The 27,047-nt window shown below is 43.3% G+C and overlaps 1 protein-coding gene across 1 annotated transcript; it reads left to right on the top strand.

Moving 5' to 3' along the window:
- Positions 1 to 1,260: 1,260 nt before the first annotated feature.
- Positions 1,261 to 27,047, top strand: LOC121846367 (2-oxoglutarate dehydrogenase, mitochondrial-like). The gene is given in 16 exon segments (XM_042320826.1): positions 1,261 to 1,469; positions 2,554 to 2,656; positions 15,054 to 15,169; positions 15,313 to 15,467; positions 22,309 to 22,455; positions 22,561 to 22,651; positions 22,791 to 22,970; positions 23,269 to 23,397; positions 23,543 to 23,722; positions 25,212 to 25,337; positions 25,339 to 25,365; positions 25,458 to 25,559; positions 25,663 to 25,792; positions 26,003 to 26,153; positions 26,331 to 26,458; positions 26,839 to 27,047. Coding segments are annotated over 16 exon segments (2,088 nt in total). The 5' UTR covers positions 1,261 to 1,340; the 3' UTR covers positions 27,033 to 27,047.

Genomic DNA, 27,047 nt, shown 5'->3' with positions numbered 1-27,047 from the left:
AGATTCTCCCTGACTAACTTTTATTTGGTTCTAAAATATCTTATTTAAAAAAAAATATATATAGGTCAATTATCATTTCTGCACCCTTTATCTGGTTTGTCTTGAGAAAAGGTCCCCCCACCCCATCCCAAAACCTGCATTTTTTGGGGTGGATGTACGTAGGTGGCCCGAAAAACACTTAGGCTGCCTGACAATACTTTTCTACGCAGAAAAAACCTGCCAATTGTTTTAACGATAGAATTGGGCATAGCGGATGGTCAGTTGGCCTATTATCTGAGGAAGATGAATATCATGTGTGTGTTCCAATTGGCACCCTATCCCCTTATGGGCCCTGATCAAAGTATTGCAGTCTATATGGAAGAACGTGTCAGTTGGGTCGCAGCTCTTGGCTATCTTCAATCTTAGGTAGTGTAAATGATTCAACACAAAGTTGGCAAATGTGTGTGATGTCACCAACACCCACTTTCTTGACTCCAACTTCAAAACTCTTAATTCAGTTTGATTCATGCACAGCTTGTAAAGCCCTTACATGGTTCCAGCTCATCATGTTTTCAAGCCACTTGAGAGGAGATTTGTGTAGGATACTGATTGAAGCCGAGGCTGTGACGCTGACCCTATACGATTCCCCCGGGGAATCTTTCCACTTGATATGCTATCACTTCACTTCAACCACAGCTGACCATTAATCACACTGGTATAAATCTTTGACCAGGTGGGTGGTAATTCAGGTGCGGGGCGGGGACTGTCATTCTTGCATCTCTAAAATGTAAATATAGGTTTACTATGAAGGATCTTATGACTAGCGTTAGTTTCAAGTATCCCTTTGGTATGAAGTCAATTACTAATCCCAGAGAATGGCATTGTGTTTTGGTTTTCACATTGTGGAATAAGTGAGGGCCTTACTAGTTTTGTCAGTTTACCATAAAACATTGAAGTAGATTTTCCCCAAGGAAGGCGTTGACTGCTTAATATGAGACGTGATTGACATTTTTTAGAATGACAAAATCAGTTGGGGAACAGCTCTGACAGGAATGTTGGTATTTGCCATCCATTGTTGTTTTGAATGGCATAAGACTGATCACACAGGTTGTTTTCATCACAAAGGGAAAAAGGAAACTGTAACATAAGGTTACTTTTATTTAATATTTCTAGCATTGCTCAAGATCATGAAGCAATACCTTCTTATAAAATGTAAATTTGTCATAGATGGATTTGTTGGCTATCTCCTTTCATACCAATATTCATTAATCCCAATTCTTATTTCTCCTCCTTTCTTTCTTTCTTGCTTGCAGTCTTGGGATGTTTTCTTTCGCAATGCCAATGCAGGTGCTCCCCCGGGCATGGCCCACCAGAGCCCTCTGAGCCTGGCCGGTCTCCCTCAAGCCCAGTCTTTGGCAGGGGCTCAGCCCAACGTGGAGAAGCTGGTGGAGGATCACCTGGCTGTCCAATCCCTCATTCGTGCCTACCAGGTCAGACCAGTCAGCCACCACTGGCTCTCACAGAGCTACAACATTTGAAAACAAGGACAACCATGTCTAAAGTTTTAGTATTTTAACCTTTTATTTAACTAGGCAAGTCAGTTAAGAACAAATTCTTAGTTTACAATGATGGCCTACCCCGGCTGTGATACAGCCCGGGATAGAACTAGGGTCTGTAGTGATGCCTCTACCACTGAGATGCCGTGCCTTAGACCGCTGCGCCACTCGGGAGCCAACAAGTAAGCATGCCAAGTAGTTTTACTATTACAAAACATTCAGCAGCCAGAAAGCTGTGACTGTTTAACCAAAATATATTATAAATTATATCTAGAGTGGTGGCACACAAGATAAGAACACAGAACCTATTGTTAGTAAACTATTGTAGTCAAAGAAAATAACCCATATTGCCTCCTCGCTATTTGAGTAATCTCTACCTTTTTGAGTTTGAGGTTTAAAATAGACAATCTTTGTTGTCTGTGAGCATAACTAAATATTTCCACATAGTTGACCGTCAGACTTAATGATACCAACTATGCTGATAATGGACTAACGTTTTAGTGATATACTGTACCTGTGCTGAAATGGTTGACATTTGAAAGCTGGGACAAAGGTGAGATGTCTTTTTATACCATAAAGAACTGTGACCTCATGATGTTAACTGAAATGCCTATTATAATGTGCACTTGAATGTTTTCTATTTTGTTGTATTGTTGTGGTTTTGTTTGAAACCTTGTTTTACCATGTGACTAATGTTACCTTATTTCCAGTTGAATGGCCATCACAACGCAGATCTCGATCCTCTTGGCATCAGTTGTATAAATTTTGATGATGTCCCAGTACCTACTGGGGTTCAGAATGTCGGTGAGAAATGTTCCCTCACAGCTGTGCGAGACAATAATGAGCTTGTTTGTGTTAATGTTGCTTTCCCATTTCCTCCCTCTTTTTTCTCTCTTCTCTTTATTTTTCTTTCAAATCCCTTTCAACACTTCTATGTCTCTACACCCACACCCCTCCCCCCTCTCATCCCCACCTATCGGATGTTTTGTTCCATTTCCCCTCGGACCTGTTTCTTTAGATCCGTGGGCACCATGTTGCTCAGCTGGACCCTCTGGGGATTATGGATGCCGATCTGGACTCTCACGTCCCCAATGACATTATAACGTCCTCGGATAAACTCGGTGAGGAGAATGAGCCACTTGCTACAGATCTTCCTGGCGACTGGGTAGCTGAGCAATCTGTTTGGCATGACATGCTGGTCTATGTATAGTCTACACTGACCTCTGTAAACATGTGCCCATTTGTCCCTGAAAGGGCTCCTTGCCCCTTGTTTTCCTGAAATGCCACATATTTGCATTGATGCTTTTTGACTTACTTGACTTAAATCTCTTTGCCACCTTGGGAGTATAGGGCGTCCACCATGGGAGTATCCGTGGTTCGGTTTTTGTAGTAGTTTTTTAAACCGTTGGGTGGATGATTAGCCAAGACAGCTGGGCCCACTGTTATCATGTTGCTCAGCTGTACCCTCTGGGGATTATGGATTCCAGTCTGGACTCTCATGTCCCCATTTACATTATAACATCCTCGGATAAACTCAGTGAGGAGAATGAGCCACTCACTACAGATCCGCCATCGACTGGGTAGCTAAGCAAGCTCGGTTTGGCATGAAATGCTGGTTTTTGTATGGCCTATACCGGCCTTCCTCTGTATAAAGATGTCGCCGTACTGTATGGCCGTCGTTTTGCGAGCTCCGGCCAAACTTTGCTTTCTCCACATTGACGGGGCTGCAGGGGAGCGGGTCGAGAGCTTCAAGTTTATTTTTGTACATTTTATTCATAAAAATGTATTTTTCTAGGCAAATCAGTTAAGAACAAATACAATGACGGCCTACCCTGGCCAAACCCGGACGACGCTGGGCCATTTGTGCGCGCTGCCCTATGGGACACCCAATCACGGCCGGATGTAATGCAGCCTGGATTCAAACCAGGGACTGCAGTGACTCCTCTGCACTGAGATGCAGTGACTTAGACCACTGCGCCACTAGGGAGCCTCGGGTGTCCAAATCACTAAGGACTTAAAATGGTCCACAAACACTCCTTGGGAGGTTGAAAAGGTTTGGAATGGGCCCTCAAAAGTTCTACCAATTGAGAGCATCTTGACTTTGCATCACTGCTTGGTGTGGCAACAGCACCGCCCTCAATCTCATGGCACTACAAAGAGTGGTGCGGCAGGCCAGTACATCAGAGGCCAAGCTCCCTGCCATCCAGGACCTCCATATCAGGAAGGTCTGGAAAATCATTTAATACTCCTGCCACCCAAGCCATAGACTGTTATCTCTGCTTCCGTACGGCAAGCTGTACCGTTCCATCAAATCTGACACTAACAGGCTGCTGAACAGCGTCTTGTTCCCCAAGCCATAAGACTGCTGAACAGCTAACAAAATGGCTACACGGACGCTCTGAGTTGACCCTTGTCTTATATTTATATTTTTGCACCATCTCTATGCACACTCAAAGGACTCTGCACACTCCACTCACACACTGATACTTCAACTCACACACCCTCAATTAATTTGCTCACACAGATAACATGCACACACACTATATATACAAAACTATGTGAACACCCCTTCAAATGAGTGGATTTGGACATTTCAGCCACACCCGTTGCTGACAGGTGTATAAAATTGAGCGCACAGCCATGCAAACTCCATAGACAAACATTGCCAGTAGAATGGCCATCATCACAGGATGCCACCTTTCCAACAAGTCAGTTTGTCAAATTTCTGTCGTAGAGCTGCCCCAGTCAACTGTAAGTGCTGCTATTGTGAAGTGGAAATTTCGAGGCGCAAAAACGGCTCAGCCGCAAAGTGGTACGCCACACAAGCTCACAGAACGTGACCACAGAGTGCTGAAACGTGGAGTGTGTAAAAATAATCTATCCTCTGCTGCTAGACTCAATACCGAGCTCCAAACTGCCTCTGGAGCAACGACAGCAACTGTTCGTTGGGAGCTTCATGAAATGGGTTTCCATGGCCAAGCAGCCCCACAAGCCTAAAATCACCATGCACAAAGCCAAGCGTCGGCTGGAGTGGTGTAAAGCTAATCTCTATTGGACTCTAATGCAGTGGAAACGTGTTCTCTGGAGTGATGAATCACGCTTCACCATCTCGTGGTCCGAATCTGGGTTTGACGAATGCATGGAAAACGCTACTTGCCCAAATGCATAGTGTCAACTGTAAAGTTTGGTAGAGGAGGAATAATGGTCTGGGGCTGTTTTGGGCTCGGCCCCTTATTTCCAGTGAAGTGAAATTGTAATGCTATAGCATACAATAACATTCTAGACAATTCTGTGCTTCCAACTTTGTGGCAACAGTTTGGGGAAGGCCCTTTCCTGTTTCTGCATGACAATGCCCCTGTGCACAAAGTGAGGTCCATACAGAAATGCTTTGAGAGTGGTGTGGAAGAACTTGACTGGCCTGCACAGAGCCCTGACCTCAACCCCATCGAAGGCCTTTGGGATGAATTGGAATGCTGGCTGTGAGCCAGGCCTTATCGCCCAACAGCAGTGCCTGACCTCACTAATGCTCTTGTGGCTGAATGGAAGCAAGTCCATGCAGCAATGTTCTGACATCTAGTAGAAAGCCTTCCCAATAGAGTGGAGGCTGTTGTAGCAGCAAAGGGGGGACCAACTCCATATCAATGCCCATGATTTTGGATTGAGGTGTTTGACGAGCAGGTGTCCACATACTTTTGTTCATGTAGTGTACATGTACACTGACTCCACACTACTCACATACAACCATCATATACACTGCTGCTATTCTGTCATATATCCTGATGCCGTGTCACCTTAACCCTATACATATCTAACTCTATCACTCCAGCATCCCTGCACATGGTAAATATGGTAATGGATTTGACCCTGTATGTAGCTTACTTGCTTTCTCATGTTCTTATTTTTAGTTCTCGTGTGTTTTTGTTCCACCTAATGTTATTTTTAGTAGTATATTGATTACTGCTTTGTTGGGTTTAGAGCTTGCAAGAAATGCATTTCACTGTACTTGTGAATGTGGCATTAAAACTTATCCGAAGTGGTAGTTGATCATTTTTCGACAATGCTCTATGATCAAGACTGTGCTTTGTCTGACCTCTCGCCCTAGACCTGTCCAGTTTGTCTGGACCTACCGGGAGTTGTCTCCCACTGGCATAGCTCTGAGCGGTCGTTGAGGTACACAAGCCCTCTTACCACGACAAAGTGACAGTCCAAAAAGCATCAATACAAATAGCAGTTTCTTAGGTACCACTTCTTTGTAGGACAGCTCTGTACTGTATGACTTCTCTGTCTGCAGGCAGCCAAGCACAAATTGAAATGAAAGTTAAATGCTGTTATACCAATATTGTCTGGAGTGCTCCGTTTAAGTTCACATACAGTAGCCTTCTTGAGTGACACCGCTACATCCCCAGTTTGAAGCCAATGTCACATCACTGGTTTTAATGACATGATTTAAGTGTCCCATTACACTACTGTCTATCAGTGGCGGGACATATTTAGAGTTCTCCTAGATTTTCTGGCGTATCTCCTAAATCTACTAACCATCTTGCTTGACTGGACCACATTCTCCCTCACATTACTCGCACCCTTTCTTGGGTATGGCCAAAAATCCCCTCTTTTAATATACTTCTCAGTAAAAATGAACAGCTATTCAACGCATTTGTAGTTTCCTCCTGAAGTATGGTATAGGGGGACAGGAGTTGTCTCTTCTGCCAACTATAACTTTTAGGCCTTAGTTCTTACTGTTCACAACAACAGCTACAGTATGACTCCTAACAGTAAGATATTAACTGTTTGGAAAGGTAAATCACCTTCAACTTGGATTATAAGAAAAAAGGGGAGGGAAGGGACATTTCTATGACCAGCATACCCCTAAACATTGTACCCCTCTTCTTGTTGGTGACTGAATAGTCTAATTAGTGGTGCTCTCAAGATCTGTATACTTTCTGCATGTCTGATGGTTATTAGTTCCAGTACAGCACGTCTCGGTCTGCATGGGGCATTTTTCAGTTTGGCTGTGATCCGGGTGTGATGTTTGTGCATTCTGCAGCAAGACAGGTACAGCATTTTCTAGATGTAATTTGCACTTAAAGCTGTGTTTGCCACCCTTGTTGTGGTTGGTGCTGCGCTGTCGCTAGAGTTCAGAAGCAGTCAGTCAGTGGTGCTGCTGTGGTGATTGACGTTGTGAGGGGGGGATTCTCGCAAACAAATCGAAGTTAAAAGAACAAGCCAGTGGTCTAGAGGTCTAAACCGCTTCCTCCGGCACACGTCTATAGATTTGAAAATTTAAAAATAAATTTGAATCCGGCCTACTGTCCTTTGACACAACCTCCCCTATCTTTCCCCACTGTCATCCTCTCTTTATAAAGTGCCATAGGTGTTTGCTCGCAGCGGAGGGCGCAGCTGAAATTTTACTTTGCAAACGCCAACCCACCACCATGTGTGGTGGGAGGGTTCCAGGTGGTTTCTGCCGTCCCTGGCTGCAGAAATCACGATGGTGGCCTCTGGTATGCAGAGACGGTGGAAACATTATCAAACTATCTCTGTGTTACATTCACACAAGCAGTTTTCCATAACTAGGTAGCTAGCTATGGTCTTTCAAGCTAACTTTGCTGTGTTTGCTTTGTTATCCACTCGGCATAGCTAGCTAGCTATATGTAGTTGGAAAATGCCAAAATCAGCTTATGGCCGTCTGGAAAACCATTCACTAGCGTACGAGTCGTAAATACAAGTTGGAATCATCTCTGTACCCAGAGTTATTCAACATGCTAAAATATAATATCTCCTACTAAGGAAATTACTTCGGCAGTACTTTAGCGTTCTCAACAAGTTTGAAACGCATGAATGGACGTATTTCGTTGCTCCGAGTTATACAAGTTGTATTTTGGAAAACTGACTGGACGTAAACTTGGTATTGGCAAGCTAGCTAGCGGCCTACTTTGTTGTTGGTTACATCTCACCGTATATATTTTTTTATCACATTAGCTAACTTTAGCCATAGTTAGCTGGCGTCGTAATGTTCCATAAATGTGCATACTTAGCTTATTTTGCTAGTAGCAAATCCCATTTTGTTTAACAAACTATCAACACACCTAGTGGGTTTATGGCAAGAAATCAATTAAATAGTACCAAGTCATGTTAGGTACGTACGAACACACATCACCGGCAAGAGATACTAGCGGCGCCAGTAGTGCCATTTACTCTGAGTGTGGTAGGCGAGAACTCTGCTCCGCTGAGAGTATAATTCGAGAGAACGACTTCTTATTGTCTGCAAGAACCACCCAAAGTTCCACTTCGATTCTAGTTTGCTGACCCCTTCAATGTGTTTGAGTAGTGGTAGAGATGACCCTGATGTCCATGATGGAGAATGGGGGCATGGGTCACTAACCTTTTCCGGGTTTCTCTCCCCCTGATGCCTCCTCCAGACCTGGCATTGTTCAAGGACCGTCTCAGTATTCTAACTGTCGGAGGTATGGCAAAACAAGTCTCCTTGTAGTTTTGTCCCTTTCTCTGTGCCTGAATATTTGCTTTTTGTATTGTTTGTGTAGACATTTTTGCTGTATCTTTCTCACATCTTTTTTTGTTGGCTTTTCAATGGAATACACTTGATGAACAACTGCTAGTGTTCTCGTTGGAATGTTTGGTTATTTATCACATGATCGGATTCTAAGCCATCAGCTGCCCTGAAATAAAGGAGAAAGTTAGAGCCTCTCTCTAGCAGCCCCAGTGTGTGGGTGTCGGAGAACACTACCATCTTAAGACAATAGGTTCCTCTATATGTCAGTGTACTCCTTTAGTGCTTTCCTGTTGTAGATCTAGCTGAGTAGACAGTGTTGGAGTAGTAGGCAATAGATAAGCGTATTTCAAGCTACAAAAGTGTTTAGTGTAGTGGTACAGTACCTAGTCGCATTCCTCTCAAACGGTGGTGAAATTTGGTTACATTATCTGGCAGAATATTTCAACTACTGAAAGTGAAAGTCCCAGTTGGATTGCAGTTTTAAAAAATGATGATACATTTATTTTAATGTAAAACAACTTTCAGAATCAGATTGCATATCACATTTCAGAGCTGACAAACATTGGGAGATATATACACTCGGTGGTCAGTTTATTAGGTAAACCCATCTGAGTTCTTTGGGGCATGGAAACATTGCTCAATTGGTATCAAGGGACCTAACGTGTGCCAGTAAAACATTCCCCACACCATTATACCACCGCCACCAGCCTGTACTGTTGACACCAGCAGGATGGGGCCATGGACTCATGCTGCTTATGCCAAATCCTAACTCTGCCATCAGCATGACGCAACAGGATCCTTGATTTGTCGGGCCAGGCAATATTTTTCCAAGACTCAATTGTCCAGTGCTCGTGATCGTGTGCCAACTGGAGCCACTAATTGTTGTTTTTCGCTGATAAAGTAGAATCAGGTGTGGTCGTCTGCGGGAATAGCCCATCTGTGACAAGGATCAACGAGTTGTGCATTCCCAGATGCCGTTCTGCACACCACTGTTGTACTGCGCCGTTATTTGCCTCTTTGTGACCACCCTGTTAGCTTGCACGATTCTTGCCATTCTCCTTTAAAATAACATCAACTAGCTGTTTTTGCCCACAGGACTTTCTTCCTCTGACTGGATATTTTTTTGTTTGTTTCGCCATTCTTAGGTCAGGTTTCCCCATCTGGTGTCCTGTGGGTGATTTTTATTTTGCCCCACAGGTTTTAAGCAAAAACAAATTAAATTATTTTTTCAAATAGTTTTGACAAAAGACTGTAAAGACACCAGCAAATCAGCTCAAATGTTTATTTAGGAAATCTGTTCCAAATATTTCTCAAGCATTTCAAAATATTCCCACGCATTATAGATGGAGTGCATTCGGAAGGTATTAAAAACCCTTTGCTTTTTTTCCACTTTTTGTTGTGTTACAGCCTTATTCTCAAATGGATTAAGTAAAATAAAAAATCTCATCAATCTACACACACTATCCCATAATGACAAAACGACACTGTTCTTGATGACCTTCAATGCTGCAGAAATGTTTTGGTAACCTTTCCCAGATCTGTGCCTCAACACAATCCTGTCTATGAGCTCTAAGTACAATTCATTTGACCTCATGGCTTTGGTTTTTGTTTTGACATGAACTGTGGGACCAAATCATGTCCAATCAATTGAATTTACCACAGGTGGACTCCGATCAAATTGTAGAAACGTCTCAAGGATGATCAATTAGAACAGGATGCACCTGAGCTCAATTTCAAGTCTGATAGCAAAGGGTCTGAATAGTTACGTAAATAAGGTATTTCAGTTTTTCTAAATAAATGTGCAAAACAAATCTAACAACCTTTTTGCTTTGTTATTATGGGGTATTGTGTGTAGATTGCATTTAATCAATTTTAGAATACGGCTGTAACGTAACAAAGTGGAATAAGTCAATGGGTCTGAATACTTTTCGAAGGCACTTATTTATTTGTTTGTTTGTTTGTTTATTATAGTGCCTTCGGAAAGTATTCAGGTGTTCTAAAACTTTTCACTGTGTGTGTGTGCGTACACATATTCACTACCGGTCAAAAGTTTTAGAACACCTGATCATTCAAGGGTTTTTCTTTATTTGTACTATTTTCAACATTGTAGAATAATAGTGAAGACAAATGAAATCATATAGTAACCAAAAAAGTGTTAAACAAATCAAAATATATTTTATCTTTTGAGATTCTTCTAATAGCCACCAATTGCATTGATGACAGCATTGCACACTCTTGGCATTCTCTCAACCAGCTTCATGAGGTATTAATTAATAGTTAATTTGTGGAATTTCATTCCTCAATGCATTTGAGCCAATCAGTAGTGTTATAACAAGGTAGGGGTGGTATACAGAAGATGTCTCTTTGGTATAAAAGCCCAAGTCCATATTATGGCAAGAACAGCTCAAATAAGCAAAGAGAATCAACAGTCCATCATTACTTTAAGACATGAAATTCAGTCAATACGGAACATTTCATTAACTTTGAAAGTTTCTTCAAGTACAGTCGCAAGAAACATCAAGCGCTATGATAAAACTGGCTCTCATGAGGACCGCCACAGGAATGGAAGACCCAGAATTACCTCTGCTGCAGAGGATAAGTTCATTAGAGTTACCAGCCTCAGAAATTGCAGCCCAAATAAATGCTTGACAAGAGTTCAAGTAACAGACACATCTCAACATCAACTGTTCAGAGGAGACTGTGTGAATCAGGCCTTCATGGTCGAATTGCTGCAAAGTAACCACTACTTAAGGACACCAATAAGAAGAGCCTTGCTTGGGCCAAGAAACACACGCAATGGACATCTGACCTGTTTAAATTTTTCCTTTGGTCTGGAGTCCAAATTGGAGATTTTTGGTTCCAACTCCTGTGTCTTTGTGAGACATGGTGTGGGTGAACGGATGATATCCGCATGTGTATTTCCCACTGTAAAGTATGTAGGAGGGGGTGTTATGGTGTGGGGGTGGTTTGCGGGTGACACTGTCTGATTTTATTTAGAATTCAATGCATACTTAGCCATGCTGGTTATCACAGCATTCTGCAACAATACGCCATCCCATCTGGTTTGCGTTTAGGGGGAGTATCATTTGTTTTTCAACAGGATAATGACCCAACACACCTCCAGGCTGTGTAAGGGCTATTTGACCAAGGAGGAGAGTGATGGGGTGCTGCATCAGATGACCTGGCTTCTACAATCCCATGGCCTCAACGAAATTGAGATGGTTTGGGATAATTTGAACTGCAGTGTGAAGGAAAAGCAGCCAACAATTGCTCAGCATATGTGGGAACTCCTTCAAGACTGTTTGAAAAGCATTCCAGGTGAAGCTGGTTGAGAGAATGCCAAGAGTTTGCAAAGGGGTGGCTATTTCAAGAATCTCAAATATAAAATATATTTAGATTTGTTTAAAAAAATGTTGGTTACTACATGATTCCATGTGTGTTACTTCATAGTTTTGTTGTCTCCGCTATTATTGTACATTGTCGAAATTAATAAAAATAAAGAAAAACCCTTGAATGAGTAGGTGTTATAAAACCTTTGACCATGTGTGTGTATATATTAGGCTCTTTCCTGTTTCTGCATGACTGTGCACATAGCGAGGTCCATACTGAAATGTTTTGTCAAGACCAGTGTGGAAGAGCTTGGCTGGCCTGGGCAGATCCCTGACATCAACCCCTTTGAACGCCTTTGGGATTAATTGCCGACTGTGAGCCAGTTCTAACCCCCAACATCAGTGCCTGACCTCACTAATGCTCTTGTGGCTGAATGGAAGCAAGTTCCCGTAGCAATGTTCCAACATTGAGTGGAAAGCCTTCTCAGAAGAGTAGAGGCTGTTATAGCAGCAAAGGGGGGGGCCAACTGCATATTAATGCCCATGATTTTGGAATAAGATGTTAGACGAGCAGGTGTCTACATACTTTGGATCATGTAGATTGTGTAATGTATATTTACAATACATGACCAAAAGTATGTGGACACCGTTTGGACGTACTGCCAAAACAACGTTGGAGGCAGCACATGGTAGAGAAATTAACATTAAATTCTCGCAACAGCTCTGGTGGACATTCCTGCATTTAGCATGCCAATTGCACATTCCCTCAACTTGGGACATATGGCATTGTGTTGTGTGACAAAACTGCACATTTTAAAGTGGTCTATATTGGTCCCCATCACTAGTTGCACCTGTGTAATGATCATGCTGTTTAATCAGCTTCTTGGTATGCCACACCTGTCAGGTGGATGGATTATCTTGGCAAAAGAGAAACGCTCACTAACGGGGATGTAAACAAATTGGTTCACAACATTTGAGTGAAATAGGCTTTTTGTGCGTATGGACAATGTCTGTGATTATTCCATATCAGCTCATGAAACATGGGACCAACACTTTACATGTTACCTTTTTTATATTTTTGTTTATGTATAATCAACTCCTTACTCATAACATGCATCCAAATGCTGTTGATGCTTTGTTTTTGGAAATGTACACTAAAGCTCTTGTACTTTACTTCTTGTGCTTGGTGTAAGATGACATACTGAAGAAAAGCAGGATTCTGCCTCAATGTTTTGAATATTTACATCTCATTAATTTAGCAGATGATCTTATCCAGAGCGACTTACAGGAGTAATTAGGGTTAAGTGCCTTGCTCAAGGGCATTTTTCAGCTAGTGGGCTCTGGGATATGAACCAGCGTCCTTTTGGTTACTGGCCCAACGCTCTTAACCGCTAGGATACCAGCCACCCTGCGACGATAAAATCATCACCCACATCTGAGTGCACCTCTGATGCTTTTGCACTCCTGCATGATTCTTGGGTCCAGACTAATGCGAGGCGATGGCTTCCATGGAACCCCCATGATACACAATGTATTTAGATGACGTGTGCCGTCAGGCTGGTGATGGCAATGACCTGGTCATAGGGGAGCCACGTCTCTCCACTATGTAGCGAGGGAGTGTGTATTCCTTGCAGTGTGCTGCTGTCTGTGGCGTTTAGGAGGCATTTAGGAACAGCCATATTGTTGCCTTGTGGGCTGGCAGTGTTGGTGTTGGAAGTGAACTTGCTAGTGAGTGCAGAGTCTGCAAGAAGCTGCTCTCCATGTCCTTGGAGAAACTCTAGTTCTACTTGTCAGGTCAGCTAATTGCTGTTTTTTTTTCTGATGTCTCAGCGTTCTAGGATACCCATAGTTTTTCCTGCCTCATGTCCAGTCATTTGAAGCTTTGTTCTGTCATTCAACTTATTCTTCTTTGCGTGGATACTCTTTATCACTGAAGTCTCCATCGTTGACACACAACGCTTTCAGTAACACACATGAACAAACACACACACATTTTTCATTTCTCTTTTCTTTGAGCTATTCTATTTAATATAATCCCTATTACTGCCAACCTTTTCTAGCTGGAGCTATTAACATTTATTAAACTCATTTCCTGTATTACCAATACTCACACATCCATTTCCTTTGCCATTGATGCGTCGACTAGCCTACTCCATAGTTGTTAATTTTGGGATTGCAACGTTGTTGCTTTTCTCTTGTTATTTTGAGGCAATCAAATAAGATGAAGTGTCTCTGTTTATCTTAGATTGCCCTGACTTCTATTTCATTACCTTTTTTTGGCACCAGCATTTTAACTAAGTCACCTCTACCATAAAACAACAATCAATTGAATTATAGTTATCCTCCTGGCACATAGCTGCCACACTACAAATTCCGCTCATGACATCTCATGCTTTCTTGACTGCCTCAAAAGATCTCTTTAATTGGCTTTTAACTCCTGGAGAATCTAGTCCCCATAAAAATATGGGGAAATCTAAATTGTTCATTTTAAGCAGGCATTGACGTGTGTGTGGCTGGTTAGGTGTGTTTTCCCCCCACGCTTGCATTGTTGGTTAGAGTTTTAACACGTTCATGTTTCCCCTACCAGCTATTGTTTGCCTGATGAGTGTCTTAATAACAGATTTTCAAAGTGTCTGTATGTTTTGTAGAGAAGGTGCTAATCCAGGGTAGGCTAATATCTTTGAAGAACATAACCTAAAGTGGATATCTGCTGACATAAAACTGGGGTAGCCTTCCATTACTTCATTGACAATCTGCGTATTTTAGATGCTATCACCCACTCCATACCCTCTCTTTAATATGCTTTCAACGCAAATCAACAGAAATCATGGCCATATACCAGAGAAGCACTGAAACCATAGAGACATGGGCTCAGACTCATCACTGGAAACACCATTTTGAAATTAGCTTTGTAAATGTAAATGACAGTTACCACTCTTTTTAGAACACATAAAGGCCTACGTGATTCACTGGATCTTAAAGTGTAGAAGAACATTGATCATTTAAATTATATTTTTCCTAAGTCATGTACATTCTGCTATACCTTGTAAATACCAGAATAGTGACTGTTTACATCTGTGTTAAGATCACAATGACGCATCTGTCTGCCACCTCCTTTAGTTCAGGAAGGGCAGTTTGCTTGATAATTCCACTTTAGAATAGATAACATTTATCAGATTGATAATAGTACTCTTGCTTCAATGACACTAATGATATTTTCTTGTTTTTTTTTTCTTTTTTTTGGACCCCACAAATATACGGTGCTTGTTTTTACCCACTGCTCCCCTCTGCTCATGTCTCACCCCTTCATTTACTTTTCCTATCCACGGTGTATCCATTCATGTTGCATGCCTCCACCTTTGTCCTGTTTGTTTGCCTGTGATGCTGCACCACATTTGATTTTGCTGCATTGCCTCCATGTTGCTGTTATGGTGCCATCGACCATATGGCATATTCCTGTGTTTTCATCCATTGCGCTCCTTTTTCTCCCTACATCCTAATGTCTCTGCCTGTTTTGTTGTTTTGTTTTCTTTCATGGGGAATGTCTTTGTGGCCTACATTCTTTCCCCTGTGTTTCTGTTTGCTTTGTTTTCTCCTCTGTGCTAACTGTCCCCGCCACCCCCTCCCTCCTGCCACTCTGCCTTTCTGGATGGTCTGCTGCCCCTGCGTGCTGAACAGGCTTTTATGGACTGGACGAGTCGGATTTGGACAAAGTGTTCCGCCTGCCTACCACCACCTTTATCGGGGGCACTGAGACCGCCTTGCCCTTGAGGGAGATAATCCGCCGCCTGGAGGTATCCAAACTAAACCGCACACACTGGTCTGTCTCTCAAAGAAGTTGGGTTCTTGCCAATCGTTTGTCTTGAACGAGTGAAAAGTGTACATTCAGGCTCATTTTCATGGTCAGTGACAAGACATGCTGTCCCATTTTTTTCAGATGGCCTACTGCCAGCACATCGGGGTTGAGTTCATGTTCATCAATGACCTAGACCAGTGCCAGTGGATACGGGAAAAGTTTGAGAAGCCCGGCGTCATGCAGTTCACCCTGGAGGAGAAGAGGACCCTGCTGGCCCGCATGGTTCGCTCCACCAGGTCAGAGCCACGCCCCCAAAAAAAGTTCCATCCCCCACGTACCTCTCAAATAATATCAATTAATCAAATGCATTTATAAAGTCCTTTTCAAGTCAGCAGTTGTCACGAATTGCTTTCACAGTCCACCTTGTCATAGTGCTTGCCCAGATTTCAGTCATTGCAGGGCTCTAGACTGCGACCATTTTGACACATTTTATGACCCTTTGACTTAGCTGTGCAAGTGAAAACATTTATTGGTTGCATCGACACGAGCTGCACATTCTACATGCTCACCTCACTCCAACCTTAGTATTTTTTTAAGCTACTGAAACCATGATTTGGTCAACCAGTGATGTGCGTTATCCTCATGATTCCTGTAGTGAAAGTCTCTGTAATGCCCCATGCCTGTTTCTCTAGGCCTGCTGCTGTGAAGAGCGAGCCACTCACTCCCCCTCCCCAACACTCTGGGATAAAATAATAAGTGGTTCTGCTTGTAGGATGTGATGTTTTAAAATCCAATTGTGGGAAAAGCACAGCTTTGGAAGCAGCTAGGTGGCAGGATAAGGACAAAAAATGTAATTGCTCAAAATAATACTGCGATTTCCATCAACACACTTGTGTCGCCAGGATAGTGGGTTCGGTTCTTGATACACCCATAGTTAAGTGTATGCACACGACTGTAAGTCACTTTGGATAAGCGTCTGCTAAATGGCAAATACATCAACTCAGCAAAAAAAGAAACGTTCTCTCACTGTCAACTGCGTTTATTTTCAGAAAACTTAGCATGTGTAAATATTTGAACATAACAAGATTCAACAACTGAGACATAAACTGAACAAGTTAAACAGACTTGTGACTTTGTCACAGAAATGAAATAATGTGTCCCTGAACAAAGGGGGGTCAAAATCAAAAGTAGCAGTCAGTATCTGGTGTGGCCACCAGCTGCATTAAATGCTGCAATGCATCTCTTCCTCATGGACTGCACCAGATTTGCCAGTTCTTGCTGTGAGATGTTACCCCACTCTTCCACTAAGGCACCTGCGAGTTCCTGGATATTTCTGGGGAGAATGGCCCTAGCCCTCACCCTCCGATCCAACAGGTCCCAGACGTTCTTAATGGGATTGAGATCTTGGCTCTTCGCTGGCCATGGCAGAACACTGACATTCCTGTCTTGCAGGAAATCACTCACAGAACGAGCAGAATGGCTGGTGGCATTGTCATGCTAGGATGAGCCTGCAGGAAGTGTACCACATGAGGGAGGAGGATGTCTTCCCTGTAACGCACAGCGTTGATATTGCCTGCAATGACAACAAGCTCAGTCCGATGATGCTGTGACACACTGCCCCAGACCGTGACGGACCCTCCACCTCCAAATCGATCCCGCTCCAGAGTACAGGCCTCGGTGTAACGCTCATTCCTTCGATGATACACGCGAATCAGACCATCACCCCTGGTGAGACAAAACTGCGACCCGTCGGTGAAGAGCACTTTTTGCCAGTCCTGTCTGGTCCAGCGACGTTGTGTTTGTGCCCATAGGCGGCGTTGTTGCCTGTTGAGGACCTGCCTTACAACCGGTCTACAAGCCCTCAGTCCAGCCTCTGTCAGCCTATTGCAAACAGTCTGAGCGCTGATGGAGGGATTGTGCGTTCCTGGTGTAACTCTGCAGTTGTTGTGTCCATCCTGTACCTCATGCCTCCTTGCAGCATGCCTTAGGCACATTTTCACGTGGATGAGCAGGGACCCTGGGCATCTTTCTTTTGGTGTTTTTCAGAGTCAGTAGAAAGGCCTCTGGTGTCCACATTTTCATAACTGTGACCTTAACCTACCTTAGCGCAAGCCTCGACAAAATTCCGCTGAAAAGGCAGCTCGCAAAATTCAAAAATATTTATTAGAAATATGTGTCTTTCACACATTAACAAGTCCAATACAGCAAATGAAAAATAAACATATTTTTAATCTACCCATCGTGTCCGATTTAAAAAATGCTTTACAGCTAAAGCAAAACATATGATTGTTAGGTCATAGCCAAGTCGAAAAAATACACAGCCATTTTTCCAGCCAAAGATGGGAGTCACAAAAAGCAGAAATAGAGAGAAAATTAATCACAAACCTTTAATGATCTTCATCAGATGACACTCATAGGACATCATGTTACACAATACATGTATGTTTTGTTCGATAATGTGCATATTTATATCCAAAAATCTGTTTATATTGGCGCCTCACGTGCAGTAATGTTTTGATTCCAAAACATCTGGGGATTTTGCAGAAATATTCATAATAAACATTGATAAAAGATACAAGTGTTATTCACAGAATGAAAGATAGACTTCTCCTTAATGCAACCACTGTGTCAGATTTCAAAAAAACTTTACGGAAAAAGCATGACCTGAGAACGGCGCTCAGAACCCAAAACAGCGATAGGAATATCCGCCATTTTGGAATCAACAGTTAGAAACAACACCATAAATATTCACTTACCTTTGATGATCATCAGAAGGCACTCCCAGGAATCCCAGTTCGACAATAAATTACTTATTTGTTCCATCATGTCCAAATAGCCAATTGTTGTTAGCGTGTTCAGCCCAGTAATCCATCTTTATGAGGCTTAGGCACTTCATCCAAAGTTCCGTTACAGACCTTTAGAAACAAGTCAAACGATGTATGGAACCAATCTTTAGGATGTTTTTAACATAAAACATCAATAATGTTCCAACCGGAGAATTCCTTTGTCTTCAGAAAAGCACTGGAACGAGAGGTAACTCTGTCGGGAGCGCGCGTCATGAGACCAAGAGCTCTTATGAGCCCCTCCTTTATAGTAGAATCCTCAAACCAGTTTCTAAAGATGGTTGGCATCAAATGGAAGCTGTAGGAAGTGCAACTTTATCCATATCTCAATGTGTACTCGGTAGGCAAAGCTTTGAAAACTACAAACCACCGATATCCCACTTCCTGGTTGGATTTTTCTCAGGGTTTCGCCTGCCATATGAGTTCTGTTATACTCACACACATCATTCAAACAGTTTTAGAAACTTCAGTGTCTTCTATCCAATACTACTAATAATATGCATATATTAGCATCTGGGACAGAGTAGGAGGAAATTCGCTCTGGGCACGCTATTCATCCAAAAGTGAAAATGCTGCCCCCTATCCCAAAAAGGTTAATTGCCTACTGTCTGTGAGATGTTAGTATTTTAATGACCATTCCTCAGGTGCATGTTCATTAATTGTTTATGGTTCATTGAACAAGCATGGGAAACAGTGTTTAAACCCTTTACAATGAAGATCTGTGAAGTCATTTGGATTTTTACGAATGATCTTTGAAAGACAGGGTCCTGAAAAAGGTATGTTTCTTTTTTTGCTGAGTTTATTTCCATCTATCTCCTGGTTGCATCACTTCCTGGAAGTCTAGAACCTAGAACCACACGGGGGACCTAGTGAATGACCTGCAGAGAGCTGGGACCAAAGTAACAAAGCCTACCATCAGTAACACACTACGCCGCCAGGAACTCAAATGCTGCAGTGCCAGACGTGTCCCCCTGCTTAAGCCAGTACATGTCCAGGCCCGTCTGAAGTTTGCTAGAGAGCATTTGGATGATCCAGAAGAAGATTGGGAGAATGTCATATGGTCAGATGAAACCAAAAATAACTTTTTGGTAAAAACTCAACTTGTCATGTTTGGAGGACAAAGAATGCTGAGTTGCATCCAAAGAACACCATACCTACTGTGAAGCATGGTGGTGGAAACGTCATGCTTTGGGGCTGTTTTTCTGCAAAGGGACCAGGACGACTGATCTGTGTAAAGGAAAGAATGAATGTTGCCATGTATCGTGAGATTTTGAGTGAAAACCTCCTTCCATCAGCAAGAGCATTGAAGATGAAACGTGGCTGGGTCTTTCAGCATGACAATGATCCCAAACACACCGCCCGGGCAACGATGGAGTGGCTTCTTAAGAAGCATTTCAAGGTCCTGGAGTGGCCTAGCCAGTCTCCAGATCTCAACCCCATAGAAAATCTTTGGAGGGAGTTGAAAGTCCATGTTGCCCCACAACAGCCCCAAAACATCACTGCTCTAGAGGAGATCTGCATGGAGGAATGGGCCAAAATACCAGCAACAGTGTGTGAAGACTTACAGAAAACGTTTGACCTCTGTCATTGCCAACAAAGGGTATATAACAAAGTATTGAGAAACTTTTGTTATTGACCAAATACTTATTTTCCACCATAATTTGCAAATAAATTCATTAAAAATCCTACAATGTGATTTTTCTGGATTTTTTTCCTTCTCATTTTGTCTGTCATAGTTGAAGTATACCTATGATGAAAATTACAGGCCTCATCTTTTTAAGTGGGAGAACTTGCACAATTGGTGGCTGACTAAATACTTTTTGCCCCACTGTATGGATCGGGACTACTTCCGCAGGAGATAGCTATCACTCACAACCACTGCTTCTCTGCTCGGAGCCTTTTGAAGTGGGGTACAGGGCACGTCGTCTCTCCACTATTTCATGAGGAAATGGTTCATGAATAGAGAATGGGGTGTGTTTCAATTCTCTACCCTGTTGCAACAAGTCAAATTTATTTTTGTAGTGGGTTAGCATAGCTACGATCGGACGGGGCCTTCCCTCTACTCTGCCATCAACTGGTGTGCTCTTTGAAAATCAATTGTTTGCACCTGTTCGTCTGTCATCTTGAGGTTGTTTCATGAACACCCTGACTTTTTCCTCCGTTGACTGATAGTATTCATCCTCCTTTTTTCCCATTATAACAATATTATTTCTCATACTTCTGCACTTTAGATCAAGTAATTCGGCTTTCGTTTTATCATACCGTACCGCCTCTGTAGTGTCTTTTAGGGAGTCCACGGTAGTTTTCAATATCTAATTTTCCGCTCGTATTTCTTCCATCATTGTATTACTGTAATCCATTCCTGTTTTTAAGGCCTCAGCCTCCCCCAGTTGCCCAGGCAATTAAATCTTTTTTTTTTTTTAGCTGCTCGCTTGTAAGCAATGCTCTATCTTCTGGAAACATGGTTATAAAAATGTCCCCCTCCAATTTTAAGTTTGTAATTTTAGACTGCGGCTTTCCTCCCGTTCCGCTCGCAGAACTCCGGGAAAGGTCTCCTCTTGTTCATTTCGATATCCATTTATTTTTCAAGCTGATCAGTAAATAGTTTGATTCTCTATATTATACAGAATGTTTCGTAGTTATCATTTAATCCTCAATTTTTGTAATTAATTCATGGGACAAGCTGTGCCTACCACGCTGCCACCTGCCACGTCATCGACAGCTTTCTATAATACTTGACACATTGGAAAGAATTTACAAAAAAACTGAGCAAACTAGAATGCTATTTGGCCCTAAACAGAGTACACAGTGGCAGAATACCTGACCACTGTGACTGACCCATAATTATGGGGATCTTTGACACTACTTACAGAGTTGCAATTGAGAAAGGCCACCAAAGGCAGACCTGGCTCTCAAGGGAAGACAGGCTATGTGCACACTGACCACAAAATGAGGTGGAAACTGAGCTGCACTTCCAAAACTCCTGCCAAATGTTTGACCATATTAGAGAGACATATTTCCCTCATACGACACACGACACAAAGATTTCGAGAAAAAAATCACATTTTGATAAACTCCCATTTCTATTGAGTGAAATACCAGTGTGCAATCATGGCAACAAAATGTGATCTGCTGCCACAAGAAAAGGGCAACCAGTGAAGAACAAACACCATTGTAAACACAACCTATATTTGTTTATTTATTTTCCATTTTGTGCTTTCACTATTTGCACATCATTACAACACTGTATGGCATTTGAAATGTCTTTATTCTTTTGGAACGTTTGTGAGTAATGTTTACTGTTAATTTTTTGTTTATTTTACTGTTGTTTATTATACATTTCACTTGCTTTTGCAATGTAAACATATGTTTCCCGTGCCAATAAAGCCCCTTAAAGTGAAATTGAGTTGAGAGACGTGGAGACTGGAATAAACTATAAAAAATGAACTTAGTAGTTCACATCAATGTTGCAATTTCGATTACAATTCTATTCATTGTGCAGCCCTAGAAGCAACTACTGTTGTCAATGTTGATGATGGAAAAGTCAACTTTCTGTCAATCATTTTTATTTCTCAACTCTAAATATTGAGCTCTAGCAGCTATTTTACAAGCAAGATAATTGATTCGGCTTTGAGATGCTGTGTACGAAATGCACATCGGCCCTTGCGAGTGCAGGTGTCATTGGGCAGTAGCCCAATGTAGTTGTTTTTTAGGATATTGAATTTACTGTTTTATTAATATATGGCTACCAGCAGTGGGTATTATGTTTAGAGTTAGCAATATAGCTAATGTGTTTTGAGTTTTACTTACTCAGGAGGTGAATTAGTCCCAAATCAATTAGCCTATGATAATAGTGCAAATAAAGATGTAGGCAAATTAATCGTTATTGAACAAAAAATGTAATATCAATAGCCTAATTGTCAATCCAAAATATGAGTCGCTGGATTAGGTTGCACATCAACAATATTTTTGTCATGTATTCCTGCATGGACATGTTAGATGAAACAACATATTTCTTGAATAGCATCTTAGTCTTACACCCCTAATAAAGCACAGTGAATGACTTTATAAAATGATTACACATTTTTCTATTGCGTCGCGCCACAGATTATTTTTTGGTGTGAACAAATCATGGGGTGGCACCACCAAAAAGTTAGTGCCACCAGGTGATTTTTTTCTTCTCTGGAGCCCTGCATTGGACCAATCCTGCAAACTAATTTCATAGGAGATTTCTGGAGTCCTTCTCTCCAAAGGGATATGGCCGTGTGCTGACGACGTGCTTTGTGTACCGCAGGTTCGAGGAGTTCCTCCAGAGGAAGTGGTCGTCAGAGAAGCGCTTCGGCCTGGAGGGCTGCGAGTCTCTGATCCCCGCCCTCAAGACCATCATCGACAAGTCCAGCGAGAAGGGTGTGGAGAACGTCGTCATGGGCATGCCACACAGGTGGGTAATAAGAAAAGGAGCACAAGGTGAGGGGATGCTTGAGTTTCTGCAACATGGTTTGACTTTCAGCCTTCTCTCCTCTGACACATGCTCACAATCTCCTAGGGGTCGTCTGAACGTGCTGGCCAACGTCATCCGCAAGGAGCTGGAGCAGATATTCTGCCAGTTTGACTCTAAGCTGGAGGCTGCTGATGAGGCGAGTCCCATCTAGCCCACCCACTGCAATTCTTGACTGCACTAATTGGAACACAACCACTGAATTGCCTGAATGTGTGGCTCTATTGTAGATGCCTAGCGGTATTCTACTGCTAGTATGTTTGACTCTGTTGTTGCAGGGCTCTGGTGATGTCAAGTACCACCTGGGGATGTACCACAGGAGGATCAACCGTGTGACGGACCGCAACATCACTCTGTCCCTTATGGCCAACCCCTCCCACCTGGAGGCTGTGGACCCCGTGGTGCAGGGCAAGACCAAGGCCGAGCAGTTCTACTGCGGAGACACCGAGGGACACAAGGTATGGACCGACACCGCTGGTTTTGAACACGGTTTGAATACTGGCGTATTTATTTTTCTCAAAGTGACAAGGGAGTACTTGCAGAGATCATAGTCCTTTTGTGTACTGTAGAAAGTCACCCTTTCGGTTCGATCCCTTTTTCTGCCCTTCACTTACACACTGATCTGTACCAGATAAGTGGAACTATGGTTTCCACCATATCGCCTTCACCAATCTGACTTTATTTGATGAGTTATTACCTCAAGCAAGAATGGATTGTAAGTGTTCTGCATTTGACGTTGGATTGTTTATGTTCCAGGTGATGTCCATCCTGATGCACGGTGATGCTGCCTTTGCCGGTCAGGGCGTTGTGTACGAGACCTTCCATCTCAGCGACCTGCCGTCCTACTCCACCCACGGCACAGTGCATGTGGTCGTCAACAACCAGGTGTGCGCACACACACGCCAATCTAACCACTGACCACACCTGGTCTGGAGAAGATACAAATAGTCTTTGTTCCAGCCATGGTAGAAAACCAGTGGTTGTGTGAATGGCTGGTGTGCTAACCCTCACAACCCCTAACTTCCCCCAGATTGGCTTCACCACTGACCCCCGTATGGCGCGCTCCTCTCCGTACCCCACTGACGTGGCCCGGGTGGTCAATGCTCCCATCTTCCACGTGAATGCTGACGACCCTGAGGCTGTGGTGTACGTGTGCAACGTGGCCGCCGAGTGGAGAGCCACCTTCCACAAGGACGTGGTGGTGGACCTGGTGAGTATAGTTCCCTAGGTACAGATCTAGGATCAGCTTCCCTTCCCCCAATCCTAACCTTAACCATTCATGGGGGAAGATTAATAACTGACCCAAGATCAGGGGCTGTGTTTGTGTGTGCAGACCTGCCAACTTGCACGCATTTTGTGTACCATGCACGTAATTTGAGGTTAAAGTATGCTGATACGAAAACTATCCTAAAATAAGTTAGCAAATGTAAGTAAGCATTTCACTGTAAGGTATACACTTGTTGTAGTCGGTGCATGTGACAAAGTTTGATTTAAAATACACAAAAATAGGTTTTTAGTTGGGACATTGTGGTATTTGACTCAACCGTCTGAAGTTAGAGCTGAGCTGCTCCAGCCTGACCCCCGTCGTCTTAGTACTATTTTCTTCCCTCGAACTGGATGGCAGTTCCTCACTTCGCCTGATACCTCTGATGTGTGAGGGAAAAGGGTGGGGAAAATGGAGAATGACTGTTTGCTAAATACATTTTCCTAAATTGTATGTGTTTGTCAAGCACATAACCATTATTATTTCATAGTTAGCACCTTAGCTAAGGCGTCATTACGACATGGTAGTTAGCTACAGTGTTTAGTCAACTAAGCGAGAACACTTTCTTGCCAGGTAGTAGGAGCGAGCTCATTTACGGGCATGGAAACCTGTGCGCTGTTGCGGTAGTTCGGTGTGCGTCACTGCGTGGATGGAAACAGACACGCCCTGAGACCTGTTCCGCTCATGGCGTCCACAGAAAGTTATATTGGACTGTTAAAGATTAGTAGGCAAATGTTAATTAATCAGTTCTTGATCTGTCCTCTTGATATATCTGTATGTCAACAGTAGACTGCTAATGATGTGATATTAGTCCGTTCACAAATGTTGAATGAATGGTAGCCAATAGTCAGACCTAACTTGATGGATTAGGTCAGGGATGGAGATCTAAAACAAGTTAATAAGTCTAGTTCAGTTGTTTCATAGTACACTAGACTATCCACATGGACACCTATTAATTAGAATAGTCATTACCCCTACATTTAACCTAGAAAAATGTGTCATTAAGACCACCTCAATTTAATTTAGGATCATACACAAGTCTTCTGTGTTGGCTACGTTGTTTGATATAATGTAAGACCTTAGGTTTCAGGAAATAGCCGTTACAGTTGACTAACCCCTGGACCTCTCCCTACCCAACCTTAGTCCTACATCAGCACCACATTGTCAGAAAGTCCTAGTGAGAGCCCTGATTTGTACATGTAAACCTTTTTCTAGTTAGCTACTGAAGAGCAACTAATTATCAAGAACCCATAAAGTCTATAGCCTACAATTCCTACTGAGGCAGTCTTCTGCCAACCTCCTTATTAGGCCCAAAAATGCCTATTATTTGGGCAGTGTGGGTGTCGTGCATGCCGTCGCTGATCAACGCCACGGCGTTGATCAGGTTGGCAGGTCTGTCTGTGTGTGTTTATTAACAATGTTTGTGTGTCGGCAGGTGTGCTACCGGCGGTTGGGACACAATGAGATGGACGAGCCCATGTTCACTCAGCCCCTGATGTACAAGCAGATCAAGAAGCAGAAGGGAGTGATGCAGAAGTATGGCGAGAAACTTATTGCAGAGGGGGGTCGTCACGAGACAGGAGTACGAGGTCAGAGCTCAACCACTTCGGCCATATCTCTCCATAGAGTAGAGCCGAGGAGTCACCCTCTCCACTTCTGCCTTCCATCTCCCTCTCTACAGGAGGAGATTGCAAAGTATGATAAGATCTGTGAGGAGGCACATGTTCGCTCCAAGGATGAGAAGATCCTCCACATCAAACACTGGCTGGACTCTCCTGGCCTGGTGAGTGGGTTAACAGCTCACAGACACACATACACAATGCCATGTGTGTGTGTGTTGTGAATAATGGACCTGTGTGTGTGTGTGTGTGTGTGTGTGTGTGTAGGTTTTTTTCAACCTGGATGGCCAGCCCAAGAGTCTGACCTGCCCGTCCACTGGCCTGACTGAGGAGGAGCTGACCCACATCGGTCAGGTGGCCTCCTCAGTGCCAGTCGAAGACTTCACCATCCATGGAGGTGAACCCTACTCTAAACCATAGAATTAAGAACATAATAATATTATGCATCTCTATGCCTTTTAACTTTTAAATCCTCTGATGGCGGGAGAGTCAAAAGCAAAAGAGCCAAAGTGCAGAGTGAAGACATGGCTCTTTTATTGACTCTGGCTGTGTACACACAGCAAGATTTACACCCGGTGACAAGTGTCTGGTTTGCACTCCTCCGTAGGTCTGAGCCGTATCCTGAAGGCCCGAGGGGAGATGATCAAGAACCGCACGGTGGACTGGGCCCTGGGAGAATACATGGCCTTTGGCTCTCTGCTCAAAGAGGGCATCCACGTTCGCCTCAGCGGCCAGGACGTGGAGAGGGGCACCTTCAGGTGACGAGAGGGACTTTCAGTCCCAGGCAAATAAAATGTTTCCATTTTTGAGCATGTCATCTTGAGTGTGTCCCAAATGATGGTCTCTGGTCAAAAGTAGGGTACAGGCTGCCATTTGGGATGCAGATCTTGTCTCTTGTCCCTCATTGTCCCTGCTGTGTGTTTCCTCCCTGCCAGTCACCGACACCATGTGCTGCACGACCAGAACGTGGACAAGAGAGTTTGCATCCCCATGAACCACGTGGCCCCCAACCAGGCCCCCTACACCGTCTGCAACAGCTCCCTGTCTGAGTACGGCGTGCTGGGTCAGTCACTCTCCACCTCACAATTACTGTGAAAACATATACTATGGAAACAGATTCAGAGAAACTGGGAAATATCACAGGAACTCTCATTCAAATAATCCCTTACTACTATCTCCACCCGCTACTAACTGGGGACTCACACTTGGCAAGATAATCGGGGACCTAGCGACCAGTCATTTTGTATGAAAGGAGACACACAGCGACCTAATTGTCCGCGACGAGAGCGCAAGCAGCCAACATTCACAACGATACACCAACCCGGAGAGATTTTAACCTTGATCGCTGACTATCTCGGCAAATGAGTCCTGAGTTAGGAACCTCTCTTTCTCACTCATTCTCTCGTTCTCTCTTTCTTTCTTTCCCTCGGTCTCTGTTGTCAGGTTTCGAGCTGGGCTTTGCCATGGCCAGTCCCAATGCCCTGGTCCTGTGGGAGGCCCAGTTCGGAGACTTCCACAACACAGCCCAGTGCATAATCGACCAGTTCATTTGCCCCGGCCAGGCCAAGTGGGTCCGCCAGAATGGCATAGTCCTGCTGCTGCCCCACGGCATGGAGGGCATGGTGAGTACCCCATAGCACCAGTTGAAGGGA

This window comes from Oncorhynchus tshawytscha, linkage group LG04 (genome assembly GCF_018296145.1).
Source record: "Oncorhynchus tshawytscha isolate Ot180627B linkage group LG04, Otsh_v2.0, whole genome shotgun sequence".
NCBI lineage: Eukaryota > Metazoa > Chordata > Actinopteri > Salmoniformes > Salmonidae > Oncorhynchus > Oncorhynchus tshawytscha.
This window is presented reverse-complemented; position numbering and strand designations above follow the sequence as displayed.